Source organism: Hyaena hyaena, unplaced genomic scaffold, assembly GCF_003009895.1.
Source record: "Hyaena hyaena isolate Hyena2069 unplaced genomic scaffold, ASM300989v1 scaffold_116, whole genome shotgun sequence".
In the NCBI taxonomy this organism is placed as follows: Eukaryota; Metazoa; Chordata; class Mammalia; order Carnivora; family Hyaenidae; genus Hyaena; species Hyaena hyaena.
In genome coordinates, this window is record NW_024080748.1 from 1,140,739 (window position 1) to 1,158,990 (window position 18,252).

Sequence of the window (18,252 nt, forward strand, 5' to 3'; positions counted from 1 at the left end):
CTATGATTGCTGTTGTCTTATCCTAAGCAGAAATGCATTATGGATCCTGGAGTAGCCTCCTGACCCTTGGTCCTGGGCACCATCTCCTAGTTTCTGCTCCACACACAAATCTGTTAAGGGGATCCAAGGCTACACATTTCAGGTAAGAATTCATTTTCTTGAAAGGGAACTTACTGTACAGAAGGCACTACTAATCCTGGTTCGGGTCCCTGGGTTGATTAGTAAAGCCATAGCCATCTCCTCATCTCTGGAGAGAATATGACAACATGGAAAGAGCACTGGACCGAGAACTTTGAGACTTGAGTTCTGCCCTACCTCCTTCACTCACTCCCCCTCATCAGCCCTCAGTTTGCCTATCTCTAAGTTGAAGGAGTTGGGCCAGACGAGCTCTAATTTCCTATCTGTTCCTGACATTCTAAGGATTCTAGGATAAAAACCAATGACTTCAATAATAAGCAAAAACTATTCATTTCAAAATAGTCCTTTGGGCTCGGTTTGACTTTCAACCATTGTATTTTCAGAGTTCTAGAGCACAAACATCATGAATTCCAAAGCATCTGCTTTAAATAGAGCCCATGAGGTCAGAGTCTCCCTGAGCTCGGTGGAGGTTTCACAATACATGGTCCCAAAGAAGATGGAGTAATATACACTGCCACCCTATTCTAGAAAGGATCTTGGCCCCAAAACAGAAAAATCAGCATTAGATATATTTATAAACTCAAAAAAAAAAAAAAATAGTGTGAATCAATGGCTAGGCTTGGATTTCACTAATGCTTAGACCTCAAATACAATAAAATATTTCTTGGTCAGTGACACTTGAAGAAAGGAGAGTGGCTAAGAGTTGGTCCCTTCCACATGTACACTGCAATTTCCCACTTCAAAGAAACAAAAGAATAAAATATATCTCGATTAAAAGGATATAACTGAGAACCAGGAGCACTGTGATAGGAGGGGGGAAAATTTTTCAATGCAAAGTAGAATCAGGTTTCCAGCTTAAATGCTACCATAAAGTCACCTTCTCTCTTCTTTCAGTTTTCATCTGCAAGGTGAGGAGACGTCTTCTTCCATCTCTGAGTCTCTAAAACTTCCAAGCCTCTAGGACTTTCTTTGGTGAAACTGAAGCAAGGGAAGAATGTCAAGAATTGTATGTGGGCTCACTTTTTCAACCCACAGCCTTTGTGAGACCACAGGGCTACTTTGGGATACTGCGTGGCTCCGGGAAAGCTTCCAGCATGCCGGAAGCAACCGGATTCTAGACACTCTGACCAAGCCCACATTAAGGTCTGGATCTAGTGTAAATCATTCCCCTTGAGATTCTAATAAATCACCGGGCAACCAGCACTTAGCATTTGTAAGCATCGATCTTTCTGCACTTTCCAGGAGAGTTCTGAATCAACCTGTTACCTGTCCAGAGACATCCAAATCAGCCCCACAGAGACTTCTGCCGGAAGGGGAAGGTATGGGGCACATGACCTCCAGAGAGCCCCCGAGATTCCAAGAGCAGAGGAAACATGTGTACTGAACCGACACATGAGCTCAGTTCTCATGGATGCTCGGAGATTTAAGACATCATCTCATTTAATCCTCACACAAGGTCAACAATATTTCCCCATTTCCTAATGAGAAAATAAGCTCATTCATTCATCTCTCCAACACTGACTGAGTACTAAACTCATATGTGCCAAGGACTTTGCCAAGCACTGGGGATATAATGCTGAGCGAAACCAATGTAGTTCTTGCCTTTATAGAGCTCACAGTCTAGTGGGAGGAGGAGCCTACAAAAAAACAACACAAAGGAGAGGTTGTAGCACTAGGAGACAGATAAAAGGGAAAAGTGAGGAGTCAGGGACAGCAAGGGAAGGCCTCCCCAGGGAGGAAATGACCAAGCTGAGGTCTGAGAAAAAAAGGATGTAACTAAGTCAAAATGAAGAAAGTGTGTAGGGATAAGTGTGCCAAATAGAGGGAACATGAGGTACCAAGGCACTATGGTGGAAAATACATGATGCATTCAAGATACCAGGTAAAAGCCAGAGTGGAGCCTGGCTGGGTAGCCAGAGCTGGCATGGTATGACACAGGGCTAGTGAGGCAGGCAGAGGCCAGACCACATGGGGTCTCATGGGACCACTAAGGAGTGTGTTTTCATCCTAAGAACATCGGTAAGCCACTGGAATGTGAAGCAATGGGTTGGTAAAGACCTTCCAACGGAGGTATAGAGAACAGATTGGAGGGAAGGGAGTGAGTGTAGGAGGCCAAGGATGTCAGAGGCCCCTGCAGGACCCAGGCAAGAGGTTTCAGGGGCCTGGCCTACGGTGGTGGCCACAAAGGTGGAGGGAGGGGGGCTGCCCACAGCCACGCACTCAGGAAGGGGGCAAAGCTGAGATTCAGAAACCTAGGCCTCTCTGACTTCAGAGCCCACATTGCTTTCTACCTTGCCACTTATTCACTCGTTCAGCAGTGTAGTTACTAACCATCTGCTATGTGCCAGGCTTGTGCCAGGTGCTGGGGACCCAGCCACAAGCAACACAGACATGGCTCTCACAGGACGGACTGTCTAAGCATTAAACAGGAATACAGATGGATATATACGATTACAAATTGGGATGAGTAGCATGAAGAAGTGATAGTGTGATCAGAGATTTTCCCCACAAACTACCTGTATGGCCACAAAGATCTTCCTAATGAAAGAGCCACTTGCCAGCTACCTGAAAGTGAAAGACTTGAGGAACCTTTCCCTCTCAGAGATGGGCACTGAGCTCGCCTCTCTGGACAGTGCATGAGCCCTAGGGAAAGCTGGCATGTCTCAAGCTCTGCAGTCTCGGTTGACATGGAAGTCTTTCTAAAAGTCTTGCTTACTCCTTTTTTTTAAATTTTTTTTAATGTTTATTTATTTTCGAGAGACAGAGTGCAAGTGGGGAAGGGGCAGAGAGAGAGAGGGAGACCCAGAATCTGAAACAGGCTCCAGGCTCCGAGCTATCAGCACAGAGCCCGACGCAGGGCTCAAACCCACAAGCTGTGAGATCATGACCTGAGCCGAAGTTGGAGGCTTAACCGACTGAGCCACCCAGGTGCCCCGCTTACTCCTTAATATACTCACAGATCCCAGCTTCAGGTGCCCCTCACTTACTTAGGTATATACAACAGTTTACGGTTAGTTGGGATCTTTCACACAGATTCATTCATTTGAACCTCACGGCAGCCCCATGTAGAATGCAGGCAAGTTTTAATATACTACATTAGAGATGAGGAAATTGAGGCCTGGAAAGGTGAAGGTCGCTAAGTTAGGAAGGTACCCAGACTCACCACCCAAATCTTACTGGAAGCATCTCGAGCCAGGGAATCATGACTCTCAGATGAGACAGCTGCAGGTCACTGAGGCTGGATAAAGACACCCAGGAGTCCTACGAAGTTCCTGAGAACAATGATCAGGGACATTAAGCAGCTTAGGAAAGGTTTCTAGAATGCAGCTCCTCCAGCCTGAGACACAGGTATCCTTGCCAACTTTCCCAGATTAGAACAGGTTCTCTTGGACTCTTTCCAAGTGCCTCTGACTAACAGAGAAAAGTATTTTTCCATCACAAACACTGCAGGCAGGCACCAGTCTCCTGAAGGGGAAGGGCAGAGACTGCATCCCAGATTCCCATACAGACGATCTCTGAAGTTATCCTGGTAGCATGTGAACTGCCCTACCTAAGCACCTGCCACCGGGGATCTGTGTGAGTCCTGGGCCACCGGTCCCAATCCTGGCGACACTAACATTTGGGGCTAGGTGTTCCCTTGTTGTAGAGCCCTGCCCTTGCACTGCAGGGTGTCCAGCAGCATCCCTGGCCTCTACCAACTAGAGGCCAGTAGCACCCCCCAGTGTGACAACCAAATATGTCTCCAGATATTACAAGCACTCCCTGGGGCACAAAATCGCCTACGGCTGAGAATCACTGGTCTAGGGACCAGGCAGCTGATGAAAAGCAGAGTCCACTCCCCTTTCTGTCATCCTAACCCCCCCATCCCATCCCTGGGCAGATATATGGCCAGTGTGCATAAATCCTTCTTTTCATCAGGATCACGCAACCAATGCCCTTCCAGAATGAGACCGAGAGCAGCCTATGTGGCCTGCCAGCAGGTCCCAGGAGCAATTCACTGCTGGAGCTTGTACAAACAACTAGAGTCAAGTAACTCCTTGTTCCACTAATGAGCTGCTTCTGACCCTGTGAGCAAATCTTGTTCCCATTAATATGAGCAGTTGAGTTTGATTAAACTGGGAGCCCTGGGTGTTTCTTCTCAACGACACTGGGCCAGGGCAAAAGCTTCTACTGCTGCTAGAAGGAGTGCAAAATTAGTGAGTCAAAAAGCAGGAGACTCCCACTTACCCAAATTCAGAACAAGGGCCAGGACACTCAGTCATCCCAGCTTACGACCATTCTGGACTAAAGGGAAAGTGACAGAGTGTATAAACAGGAGATCTGAATTAACAAGGTAATTAAACAGCTGAAACATTAGCAAAAAATCTTGCTGTCAAGTGGAGGTGGAGCTGTGAAGCTGAGCCCCAGAGTAGCTGGGGTGACTCAGACAGTGTTAGGGCACTGGGTTCCAACCTCCCACCCTGAGCCCTGGGCTTTGGCCCAGACGCAGAAATCAGTACCAGTTACAATGCTACAAAGCTAGCACCCAAGAAGCAGCATCTCTCTATCTTTCGTTGGTCAGCTACCTAACTAGTTAAAGGGTTTACTGACAGGGCCCCTGAGGGGCTCAGTCGGTTAAGTGTCTGACTTTGACTCAGGTCGTGATCTCACGGTTCGTGAGTTCCAGCCCCTTCATCGGGCTCTGTGCTGACAGCTCAGAGTCTGGAACATGCTTCAGATTCTGTCTCTCCCTCTCTTTCTGCCCCTTCCCCACTCACACTCTGTCTCTCTCTATCTTAAAAATAAATACACGTTTGAAAATACATAAAACATAAAGCGTTTACTGACAGACTCGACCAAACTCACTGCCATTTGGTAGTAAGTGTATTTTATTGCACTGTAGTTCTTTGAAGACTGACTAAGCATGAAACAGCCACCTGTTAACACCCAATTACTCACACTACTGCTACCTTCTATGCCACTTCTGCACGTTGTACTTAGCCTATTGCTGCGTATCTCCTACCACAATGTACCAAAACTGGAAAACAGGTCTGTCTCCCCTAATGGACAGGGGGGCTCCTTGAGGGCAGGATTTAGATCTACTACAAGGTATGGTACACAAACAGATCCTCACCATTTGTATGATGGACCGACGGATGGATGGTAAAGTCTTCCAAGTCTATATTCTTAGACTTAGGCCTACACATTTTAGGGAGAGTGTAGCCCAGGTCTTTTCTCCTGTTTCTCCCACACTCGCCACATTGCTCAGTAGGCTCCCAATAAACAATAACTGATTTGGACTCATGAATATGAAGAGAACCAGTGAGACCAAGGAAAGAGGTCAGAAACCCTAGCTGTCCACCCTGACTCATATGCATTTGAATATTTACTCTCTTTTAACTAGAAAGTGAAGATACTAGAAAGTGAACAAGACTAATAACGCTGCTTCCCTCACACAGCTCCGTGTCCGGGGTAAAAGGCAAATATTAACAATTATACAAATAAACAACTACTATGTTCAATGAATCTCCTAAGGAAAACTTTGTGTAGGGACGCCTGGGTGGCTCAGTCGGTTAAGCATCTGACTTCAGCTCAGGTCATGATCTCATGGTTCATGAGTTCGAGCCCCGTGTTGGGCTCTGTGCTGACAGCTCGAAGCCTGGAGCCTGCTTCAGATTCTGTGACTCCCTGTCTCTCCCCGTCCCCAGCTTGCACTCTCTCTCGCATGCACACGCTCTCTCTCAAAACTAAATGAACATTTTAAAAATTTGAAAAAATAATAATAATAATAATTTTTAAAAAGAAAGAAAAATTTGTGTAGACAGTCCCAGTCTTCAAGCAGTCTGAACCTCTTTGAGGAAAGTCATGATTTTTCTCTTTTAGAGCATCCTCTGAAGTGGTCGATATGGAAAGTTTATTTTACACCTTTGTCATATAGGCCTCTGCTCCAAAATGGTCATAACATTTTTTAAAAGACCAATTAAAAGCATCATCGATATGAACACTCACAAGTGTACGTGTGTTCACATGTATAGTATGTGGGACTTCCCCAGGATGACTGAAGCTGACCTGAACACCTACAATAACCAGAAAGCACTGCAGTCACCAGCAGTCACTAGGTAGATATTTGGGAACCTAGAGGTCCGCGTGTCTCTAACAAGCAGGCCAAAGGCAGGCAAAGGAACTCCTGAGTCCCCGTGAAGTGCAGGAGGCTTTGACATGACAATAGGTCTTGAGAATCACAAACTGCCTGTCTGAGGAACCCCACCGAAGTCAGCAGGAGCTGCAGGAAGGCAGGGAAGAAGAGAGGTCACAAAACAACAACCCCAGAGAACAAAGCCAGCAATATGGAGACCACGAAAGGAGAACCGCCCTACGGAGAAGACAAGGAAGAAATGAAGACTCGAGAAAAGACAAAGATGCCAACAGCTGGATGGTAAGGCACCATAAAGGAACAGCTGAGGGAATACACAGGATGTCCAAATCAGTGGTTTGTTGGGTCAGTGGAAATTAAATCAAAACATCATGCCAGCCATAATTCAAAATAACACTCCAGCCTCAATCTTGAAATACCAATCCTTACGTTTCTGAAACCTTTAATTTAGATTCAGGTGGGGCGCCTGGGTGGCTCCGTTGGTTAAGTGTCCGGCTTCAGCTCAGGTCATGATCTCACAGTTCGTGGGTTTGAGCCCCGTGCCTGGCTCTGTGCTGACAGCTCAGAGCCTGGAGCCTGCTTTGGATTCTGTGTCTCCCCCTCTCTCTGCCCCTCCCCTGCTCACACTCTCTCACCTTGTCCCTCAAAAAAAATAAATGTAAAAAAAAAATTTAGACTCAGGAGGAAATGCAAATGAAGTCTGGTCTTCAGCTATGACAAGGCAAAGACTCTCCACCTCCCCCAACAATCTGGACAGATTTCTGGGTGATGTTTGCTGCAACAGGTTCCTGCTCTAAACCTTGAGGATTTGTAGGGTGAGAAAGGAGCTCTCTCACCTAGCCCTGCCTTTTTGGGTGAAGCCCTTTGATCCAGAGAGGAACAGCTCCGCATCTGGCTGACCGCAGAGCTCGATCCCAGATCTTCCCCATCCCAGTCCTTAAAGCTTTTTGTTGTCAAAACCCACCTGCTTAGCCCTGAGCATTCATTGCTGTTTAGACAGCTGTCCCCTCCCGCCAAAACTGTTCTTGCCAGCCACAGATTCTCTGCTGCTCTCTCACCTGTCTGAGCAACCAGGTGTGTCCACCCACTCCAGACAGAAGTGACCTTTTCGTTCTGAAAACAATGTGCTTCTATTTTCCAGGGCAGAGGAAGGAAAGCAGCCAAGGAAGCCAGTTGCCCATGCTTGTTGCTTCCCCAAACATACAGCTCCCCTGCATCTTAAACAAACAGAAGGGGAACAAAAGAGGTGAAGGAACGTTAGTTCAAAACGATGGAAAATAACACAAATCTGAAAAAAAAAAAAAAACGTGGCTAAAGGAAGTTGTATTATTCTTATGCTACAACGTTCGGTAGTGCAAAGCAGGATACAAAATCCATGTACAGCATTTCAACGTATAAGATTGTTTTTAATTCTATAAATAGGACACAAGGCCAAATGTTCTTAGTAGTCTGTCAAGGAACAGAAACGTATGAGTTTTTTTTTTCATTAATTCATTCAGCAAATATTTCTTGAAGATCTACCATAAGAAAAACATGATTCTCCACTTTCTATATTTTTTTAAATGTATGCTTCTTTTACCTTTGATTAGGAAAAATATATATTAACTTTTTAACATAACACGTTAAAAAATACATTATTTACGGTTAAACTTTTCAGATCTGGGAGAACTTCTCTACACGCCTTGCTCAGCAGAAAACAATGCTGCTGACTGGAACCTCCTAGTCTTCCTCAGGTATAAGCAGCAATGTGACTGACTGACAATGAGAATTAACAGAAAGAGGGCAAATTCAGAGTCAAGAGACTCTGGCTTCTATTCCTGGACCTGTTAACTAGCTATTGACCTTGGACAAATCACTTCCTAGGCCTTAGTTTCACCAGCTGAAACTCAGAGGGGAGGGCCATTGGCCGAGAAGGGCAGACAGCATAACCGATGATACCAACCCCAAGAGGGATTTGTGGGTGACACCGGTACGCTGGAGGACACATGCATTACAAGGCATTCACATTCTAAAACATTTTTAACTGGAAGCCACACCAAATGGAGCCATACGCTACACAATTTGGCCCATGAGCCTATACTCTGTGACTCTTTTAATTTTTTTTTTTTTATGTTTTATTTATTTCTAGGAGAGAGAGAGAGACAGCGTAAGCAGGGCAGGGTCAGAGAGAGAGGGAGTCACAGACCGAAAGAGGCTCCAGGCTCTGAGCTGGCAGTCAGCACAGAGCCCGACGCAGGGCTCGAACCCACAACCGCGAGATCATGACCTAAGCGAAAGTCGGACGCTTAACCGACTAAGCCACCCAGGCGCCCCATACTCTGTGACTCTTTGAATGGCCTCTAAGAGCTTTTGCAACTGACCCTAACATTCTAAGTTTCTACACTGTACTCTATAGCACACAGCACACACATGTAGCTAATGAACACGTGAAATGTGGACAGTCCAAATTGAGAAGTGTTGTAAAACCAAAAAAGTACAACAAATTGCAAAGACTTAGCACCAAAAAAAAAAAAAAAAAAAAAAAGGACAGGAGGCGCCTGGGTGGCTCAGCGGGTTAAGCATCTGTTAAGCATCTGACTCTTGATTTCAGCTCAGGTTATGATCTCACAGTTTGTGAGATCGAGCCCCGAATCAAGCTCTGCGCTGACAGTGCAGGGCCTACTTGGTATTCTCTCTCTGCCCCTCTTCCACTAGCTTTCTCTCACACATACTCTCTCATGCTCTCTCTCTCCCTCGCAAAATAAATAAATAATAAACATTAAAATAAAGAATGTAGCTCCTTAATAAAATTCATATTGATTACTGGTTGAAATGATATTATGGATATACTGGGTTAAGTAAAATAAGTAACTAAAATTAATTTACCTGCTTTTTACTTTTTGAAATGTGGCACACATTATAGCAGACAGCATTCTTCTAGAAGATAAATTAATCAAGGCTTGGAGATGTTAAGTGACTTTCAAGATCACACGGTTCATAAAGAGCCTCTGCGTCCACTGCATTTTGTGACGTCCCAAAAAAGCTTTCCAGTACTGCCTGCCATAGGGCAGTCTGGTAGAAAGCCAAACAGTATCACTAAAGGACATCAGACCAAGATGCTGGGTTCAAGTTCCAGAGCTGCTATTCAATCACTTTTTTTTTTTTTAAGTTTATCTACTTATTTTGAGAGAGAGACAGAGAGAATGAGTAGGGGACAGGCAGAGAGAGAGGGAAAGAGAGAATCCCAAGCAAGCTCTGCACTGTCAGCGTAGAGTCCATTGCAGGGCTTGAACCTACGAACTGTAAGATCATGACCTGAGCTGAAAACCAAGACACTTAAACCACTGAGCCACCCAGACGCCCCTCAATGGCTTGTTGATACTGGGCGCATCATTCACATTCTGGGCCTCTGTTTCATCAGGTCTGAAATGAGGGACTGTAAATCAGTGGAGCCATTTTGTCGCCCAGATGACCTTGCAACACTGACATTCTGCAGTTCTATAATGTGAACTTGGTCTATTTCATACCCTGAGAGAGGGCAACCGCCCTGGACTTCACCAGAGTATATAAAGCATGAAGGTCCCTTAGGAGGACCTCCTCGGCAAAGTCTCAACCAATTTAATGGACCAGTTAGCTACCAAGATGCTACTGACAGTGAGCCAGTGTCTGTAATAAGCCTTCATTTATCTTAGTAAGTCTAACCCAGCTTTTTTGCAAAGACAAACTGTCTTCCACACGCGGATCATTACACTGTTGCATCAGCAGGCAAAATTAAATTCTGCTGCAATGCCAAATAGTTATATAATCCACCACAACTCCAGAGGAAAGGTCTAAAGAGCAATGAGCAAAATCCAATGTGTAACAGCTCGAACTAGACCAGGAAGGAGGGTTATTAATCTTGACAATTTTTAACCCACTTTTAAAATATCAAAAACCAATTTCCTTTCTGAACATCCTAAAAATCACTAAATTATACACTTTAAAGGGAAAAATTTTATATATGAATTATATCTCAATAAAATAAAAATTCAGCATCTGTTTTAAAAACACCATAACAAAAGTGTTCCACATATGAAATAATAAATAACTTCACTAATTACAAGATTTTCAAAGAAACTGTTAGCTAGCAATTAGAGAATCTCTAAGTTTACATAATGCTGACCATTTCTAATTAGGACAGATTAGAAACATCTCTTAGTATACTCTTATTCTCGGAAAAGAATGCCTTCCTGGGACTCCTGGGTGACTCAGTCAGTGGAGTGTCTGACTTTTGATTTCAGCTCAAGTCATGATCTCTCGGTTCATGGGATGGAGTCCCACATTGGGCTCTATACTGACAGTGTGGAGCCTGCTTAGGACTCTCTCTCTCCTTCTCTCTCTGCCCCTATCCCACTCATGCTCTCTGTCTCTCTCAAAATAAATAAATAAACAGGGAAGGGAAGGGGAGGGGAGGGGAAAAAAAAAAAAACCAACCTTCCTCAACCCTCACTGGCCATGAACTAGTCCCTTCTCACCCCAGGAACCACAGCCCTTCCTCTATAGAGGTGGGGCCAGATGCCCAGGGGAGTCCTTTATAGTTGGCATCCACTTCAACTCAACACTTTTAACATATACGTAAGTCTACCAAATAGGAGACATAGGCTAAAAGTAGATGTTTCTTTTGTTAGCTGGTTATTTTGAATTTGTTAAATAACAAGTCGTCTCTAGTGTAGAACTTGCAGTGTATTTAAACTCTCACACTATGGTTCTTGTATCCTGGAAACAGTAGCAGCTTCTCAGTTGGACTACATTACAAGTTTGATGTCAAAGAATGCATGTCACTGTTAATTTACACATACTATGTACACACCCTAATTTCCACATAGAACACTGAAAATACTATATATGAAAGTCATTCCCCTTCGCTTAAAAAATACCCTGCATCCAGCTTCACGTGAGAGGTCTTAACAAAACAAATCTCACAGACCTCTTGTCTCAGTCTACTGGTAGGGATCAGGGCAATCTTGGCTTTGAAAGAAAACCTTTGGAAGAGGTCACCTTCACTTCCAAAAAAATGCTGCATCACCAATGGAAAGTCTGTACCATATTCGTGGGGGTGTGTCAAACGGATGGAAGGATGCAGAGTCAAAAAGAAAAGATATAATGTGAGAGAGAAAAACAGATTAGACAGAGAGATGGCGGGATCAAAGAGATGGAACAGATTGTAGAAACACATAAAAATACAAAATAGATTAGAAAAATACATAAAAATACAAAATAAATTAGAGATATATGTGCATAACTCGATTTAGAAAGATAACACACACATAGATTAGATAGAAAGATACAAAGATGAAAGGTAAATAAAAATGGAGATGAGTAGATAAATATAGAGTAGATGAATACAGACAGAGCAGAGAGGTAGATAAATAGGCTAGAAGAGAGAGGTGGATAAAACAGGTTAATCTGAGAGCAAACAGCTAGAGAGAATGCACAGTTGAATTAGACACCAAAATGGATCTGATGGATAAGATAACAATGTGATATATAAACTACTGGCTGTGTGATTTGGCAATCACAATTACCCTCAGAGGAAGATATTCTTATCCCTGCTGTACAGTTGAGAGGAAAAGAAGTGAGCTTGTGTTTCCTTCATGTGGACGCCTTACATGTATTTTCATCTTTACTTCTCAAAACTGCCCAGAGTATTTGATAGATAAGGCAACAGCCTCAGAAGGTAAAGTAACTTCCTAAGATAAGACCAGTGGGGGCAGCAGAAATCTGACTCAGCTCTTCCCTCTGTCCAACATCCACCATGTGAGGCAGTAACATGCAAAACTCTGAATGGAGTATTAAACTAAGAGAGCTGGTACCAACCCGTCAGTGAAGCTGAGTGGTCTGAGCCAGCAAGAACACAGGTTGCTTTAGAATTCTCCAGGCCTACAAAAAAAAAAAAAAAAAAAAAAAACCTTTTGAAATCACATTTATAACAGAACAAACTGGGCAGAGAAGGGTTGAGGCAGCACCACCAGGGCCCAGGGGAAACTTGCAGCCAGAGCAGGCAGGTCTAAGTTGGTGGCGCTGACCAAGAACACAGATGACAAGGTGGGGAGACTAGTTACATACCAAGAGATTGAACAAATAAGTAAATGTACTGAGGATACAGAAGCCAGATTTCTCACTATCAGGGAGAAGAGGAAAGGTACAGACATAAAAGGTGGAAGGCTAGAATTGACCATGGGATAGTAGATTGTACTTAGAGAAATCACTGTAAACTCATAGCTTCTGGTAGAAACAAATAGACACAGGTGTACATATGTGTAAATATGCGTGTGCACACGTCCGACTCCTAGCTCTGTCCATCAGCGGGCCTAGAAGCACCGGCATCTCAAACATTCAGCTGCCGACACATGCGGGCAAACCCAGGACTCCGAAGAACACACAGGCAGAACTAAGAATTTGAACCTGCCTTCCAAACCCAGCACTTTTCCTCCCTTAATTATACTGTCTACACTGACTATAATTGGTTATAATCCCAACCAATTTTGCTAGAAACTGTGGTCACTGGGTCTAACATGCAGAGAAATACAGTTTTATTCTGTAACTCTTTTTTGACACTTTTTTTTAGTGTTTATTTATTTTTGAAGGAGAGAGAGTGAGAGAGAGAGAGAGCACGAGCAGAAGAGGGGCAGAGAGAGAGGGAGACACAGAATCTAAAGCAGGCTCCAGGCTCTGAGCTGTCAGCACAGAGCCCAACACAGGGCTCGAACCCATAAGCCGTGAGATCATAACCTGAGCCAGAGTCAGACGCTTTACCAACTCAGTCACCCAAGGTGGCCCAGTCTTTTCTGACACTGTTTAATTAACTAGTGTCTTAATAAAATGCCCTTCATACCTTCAAGTATCCTGTAGAATGAGAAAGGGACAAAACATGTGTTTCAACACATTCACCAGAGAGGAAGCACAGGGCCTTGTGGGCAGGCAGGGAAAGGACACCCAGGTTCCAGCTCCAGAAGCAGTGGCAAGTACGGAACAATGGAGGAATAAAAAGGGAAAGACTGAGGGCAAGAAGCTCACGACCTATCCTAATGTCTCATCAGAAAACTCCTCCAATCAGGGGGGGATGGGCATGGAGGAGGATAGCGGGGGATGGGCATGGAGGAGGGCACTTGTGGGGATGAGCACTGAGTGTTAAGTGGAAACTAATTTGACAATAAACTATTTGTAAAAAAAAAAAAAGAAAACTCCTCCAATCAACTTGGAACCTAAGCTGTGCCCCAAACAGAACCCAAGCAGGTCATTTAAATCATATAAAAGCATTTCTGATTTCTTCCAGTTACAAGTCCTAGGCTGAAAGAGAAAGTAGATACAGTCCCTACCCTGAGAAAGCTCAGTCTTTGGCATGTGGGGAAACATGCAAACAATTCATAGTAATATAGTACATTGTGCTACCCAGGCATGCGAAGAAAATGCAATGGAGTCAGAAGAGGGAAGACTCTTCACTGAGAAAGCTGTGTCTGAGCTATGCTTTGAAAAATTATCACAGTAGAATAAAGATTACCAGAAGGAACAGGAAGGAAAAGACATCTCAGGCAGGGCTCAGCTTACCCATAGACACAGAGGAATGAGAAAGCAGGAAATGCCCAGGGAGCAGGGAATACCTAGGTGAGGCAGGAAAAAGTGTTTGGCAAGTATGAGTTATTTTATGAATGCTTTCAATGTCATGTGAGTTGGACTGCCTGCCCGGCATCCAGTGCCCCCTTCTCCTTCTCTAAGAGTATCCTCCCCAACTCCACCCCTGGGCTTCAGGGCGACCAATCTCGCCCTCAGCTGAACAGGAGAGACCCCAGGACTTAGGAAAATCAGAACGACTCCAACACCTGGTACATCACTCCCACTGTGGCTTTCCCTTCCATTATTTCCCTACTTCCTATCCCACCCTTAAAAATTCCTCCTTTGTTCTCACCTAGAGGAGAATAGAGGTTTCCTATTTTTCTGACAGCCAATGCTCAGAAGACTGGGACACAAAGTAAGAGAGCAAGAAAGGAACAAGAGGAGACACAGACATGATGCTATATACAGAGAAAGAGAGGGGCCCACAGTGAGAGCATAGAGCAGAGGGAGAGGTGAGCAGAGAGAGGAGCTGAAAGAGACTGAGCACCAGAGTGAAAAACAGAAGAGGAAGCCTACAGGCTAAATGACCACACAGACCCACCAACAGACCCATGAGCAGAACACTCATTGCCTACTCATGTGCTCATGTACAGAGATTTCCCTACAGTAACATGGCTGACCCTCTCTCCACCTCCTCACTCACTCCTGCTTTCCTTTTGGGAAGGAGGAACTGGGCATGCGAGGCATAGTCCTTCTAGGTTCTCCCTTTGGGATGTGCCCACCTGCAGAGGGTGCCTCCCCATGCGCTCCCAGCCGTGCAGTGAGCTTGGTAGGGCCGATGCTATGCAGCTGCTACCGTGCCTGGTGAGTAAATCCAATCTGGGATTCAGAATCCAGAGGCTCACTATTGCTACACATGATTTCCAAACACCTAAGTCATGTCTTCCAACCTAATTTTTAATAGTTCTAGGGCTACTATTCTGGTCTCCACTTAACTGACTCACATCTATCTCTCAACAGGTTGCAAACTCTGGCGGCGAGGAGGGGGCATTTTACTGGGTCCGCAAAAAGTCTAACAAGACTAAGAGACCAACTAACACAGAGACTTAAGACACAGGAACTAAGAAATAGCAAAAGCAAAATTCCATTTACCCATTTTCTACATGTGTGCGTCACTATTTTTTGACAAAGAATAAATATAGGACTCAAGAAATAAGGGCCTTACCTGTCACTCTGCTTGGTTCCTTTGCTGTCAAAAACAATGGGAGGGTCTGCCCTGGGCACAACCGCCGTCCAGATGATGCCAAACCAGTTCCCCACTGGAACACACTGCCACTTACTTCCCAATGGAACAGAGGAGGAAATGAAGAAAATGTGCTTAACAGGATTACTACCAGATTGCTTTTTGAGCCTCACTACTATGGGAGATTCTCAATTCATCCTCAGTTAACACGCATACTTGGAGAAGCTCAGTGCTTCAAGGGGCCCTATGGCTTGGTTCTCACCAAGCCAATCACAAGTCCAATCTTCAGGGCAATCTAAGACCATTCAAGAAAATTCCCATATACTAAAACTCCCTCCAAGAAATTCCAGAACAAATTACTTTTCAAATTACAGTCAAAATACTAGAACAACACCTTATTTATGACTAACCTGAAAGGACAACTCAAACTCCAGACCAAATAGGAAAGAACCCTGAAGATTATCAAGTCCATTCCTCACATTTAAGAGGTGAGAAAATTGAGGCCTTGAAGAGAGGATGTGATCTGCCTAAGGTCATACAGGGAGCCAGTAGCAGAGAAAACACTAGGACTCAGCTCTCCTACCACCTAATGCAGTGTCTTTTCTACTGCACCAAGATAGATTCAGTGATTCCTAATTACCAAATAAATACATATTTATGACTGCAAGATAGCTTCTTAATAGTTACTACTTCAGTGAAATGGCCTTTTATTTCCCTATCCACTGAATCTAATTCATGTGCCCATGTTCTGAATCTCATATAAATGTGTAGATGACATTTTATATATTTACATCTATGGTCAGATGTGTGTAACTAGGATCCGTCACCCAACGGCACATTAAGGTTCCTCTCCTCCAAAGTATCCTATAAACAACCGTCCTTTAGACTGTAAACACACAAGTCTGCTTTGTGAAATATAAGTGATGATGACTGAGCACAATGTGAGCAAAACACAGTACTGAAATAATACAGGGGCACCTGGGTGGCTCAGTCGGTTAATCACCTGAGTTCAGCTCAGGTCATGATCTCACAGTTCGTGGGTTCGAGCTCCACATCAGGCTCTGTGCTGACATCTTGGAGTCTAGAGCTGCTTTGCATTCTGTGTCTCCCTTGCTCTCTGCCCCTCCCCTGCTCACATTCTGTCTCTCTCTCAAAAATAAACATTAAAAAAAAAAAAAGGAAAGAATACAAAATTTACCATCTCTTCCACAAATAAATTGGAAGGGGGAAAAAAGGGAGCAAAATGAATCGAGATATCTGATAAAGGATTAATAATCAGAATATATACAGAACTCTTAAAACTCAACAATAACAAGGGCACCTGGGTGACTTAGTCAGCTAAGCATCCGACTCTTGAGCTCAGCTCATGTCTTGATCTCAGGGTCATGAATTCAAGACCTGCATTGGACTCCACACTGGGCATGAAGCCTACTTTAAAAAACAGCAACGAAAAAATCTCTCAACAACAAAAACAAAAAACTTGATTCAAAAAATAAGCAAAGGACTTGAATAGACGTTTCTCCAAAGAAAATATACAAATGGTGAAAAAGCAGATATGAAAAGATGTTCAACATCACTAATTATTAGAGAAAAGCATCACTAATTATTAGAGAAAAGCAAAACAAAACCACAATGAGATACCACTTCACATTCATTAGAATAACTACTATTAAAAAAAAAAAAAACAGTGTTATATGTACGCCTACTTGACAATAAACTATTTAAGAAAAAAAAAACAGAAAATAACAAATGTTGGTAATGATGTGGAGTTATTTGGAACCCTTGTGCACTATTGGCAGAAGTTAAAATGGTATGGCCACTGTGGAAAATGGTATGGCAGTTCCTCAAAAAATTGAAAATAGAATTACCATATGATCCAGCAATATGGTATGATCCAGTATACCCATATACTTCTGGGTATATACCCTAAAGAACCAAAAGCAGGATTTCGAAGTGGTATTTGTACACCTATGTTCATAGCAGCATTATTCACAATAGCTAAAACATGGCAGCAACCCAAGTGTCTATCAACTGGTAAATGGATAAGCAATTTGTGACATATCCAAGTGATGGAGCATTATTCAGCCTTAAAAAGGGAGAAAATTCTGACACATGCTACAACATAGATAGACCTCGAGGGCATGATGTTAAATGAAATAAGCCACAAAAAGACAAATACCGTACAAATTCCACTTACACGAGGTACCTGTATGAGTGGTCAAAATCATAGAGTCAAAAAGTAGAATGGTGGTGGTCAGGGGCTGGGAGAAAGGGGGAATGGAGAGTCATTGTTTAGTGGACATAATTTCAGTTTCACGAGATAAAAAAAAGTTCTGGAGATTATTGGCAGTAATGGCTCCACAATAATGTGAATGCACTTAACATCACTCAACTATACCCTTAAAAATGGTTAAGACAGTAAACTGTGTTATGTATATTTTATCACAATAAAAAAATTCAGAGGAATAAATAAATATTTTTTAAAATAGAGATACCTGACATACATATTCACCAACTGCAGTGTATAGACATAATTCAAATACTGATTTAAACAAACTGTTAAAAAAATATATTTTTTAAGACAGTCAAGGAAATGTAAATACTGGATACTTGATCAAATTACAGATTTATCTTGTATTTATCTTATAGGTGTGATGATGGTATTTTGTTAATGTTTTCAATAGAGTCCTTATCATTTAGAGATGGCTGCAGAAATATTTACAGATTAAATGGGAGAGAAGAGGACTTACAATTAAGTTAATCAAACACATAATGGAAACTGTACTGCTTTGTGACTGGACAAAAATGTACACATAAGACTAGCAATTAGAGAAAGTTGGTAGGAGAGGGGGAATTAAACCAATAATAGGCCATTCTCCAGTCCTGCTAATTTCTAAGAGGAGAAGCTGCTTATAAAATGTAATCACTACCATACAACTCAGCAATCACACTCCTGGGCGTTTATCCCAGAGAAATGAAAATTTATGTTTGCATAAAAACTTGCCCACAATGTTTATAGCTTTATTCTTAATAGCCAGAACCTAGAAACAACCAGATGTCCCTCAATGGGTAAATGGTGAAAGAAACTGTGTTGTTGTGGACTGAATTGTGCCCCCAAAAATTCATATGTTGAGGCCCTAATCTATAGCGTGACTGTATTTGAAGA

At 43.2% G+C, this 18,252-nt stretch overlaps 1 protein-coding gene across 4 annotated transcripts in view; it reads right to left on the bottom strand.

Moving 5' to 3' along the window:
• The window catches only part of SERGEF (secretion regulating guanine nucleotide exchange factor), a 231,267-nt gene that overhangs the window by 199,865 nt on the left and 13,150 nt on the right, over nucleotides 1-18,252 (bottom strand). The window contains exons 5-7 of one of the 4 annotated variants that reach the window (XM_039236806.1): nucleotides 15,069-15,178; nucleotides 12,107-12,169; nucleotides 7,330-7,488 (exon numbers count right to left, since the gene is read on the bottom strand). In XM_039236806.1, coding sequence (XP_039092737.1) covers nucleotides 7,330-7,488; nucleotides 12,107-12,169; nucleotides 15,069-15,178 — 332 coding nt within the window. Of the gene's footprint in view, nucleotides 1-7,329; nucleotides 7,489-12,106; nucleotides 12,170-15,068; nucleotides 15,183-18,252 lie in introns of all 4 variants that reach the window. The other 3 variants (XM_039236804.1, XM_039236803.1, XM_039236805.1) reach the window with 3 other exon arrangements.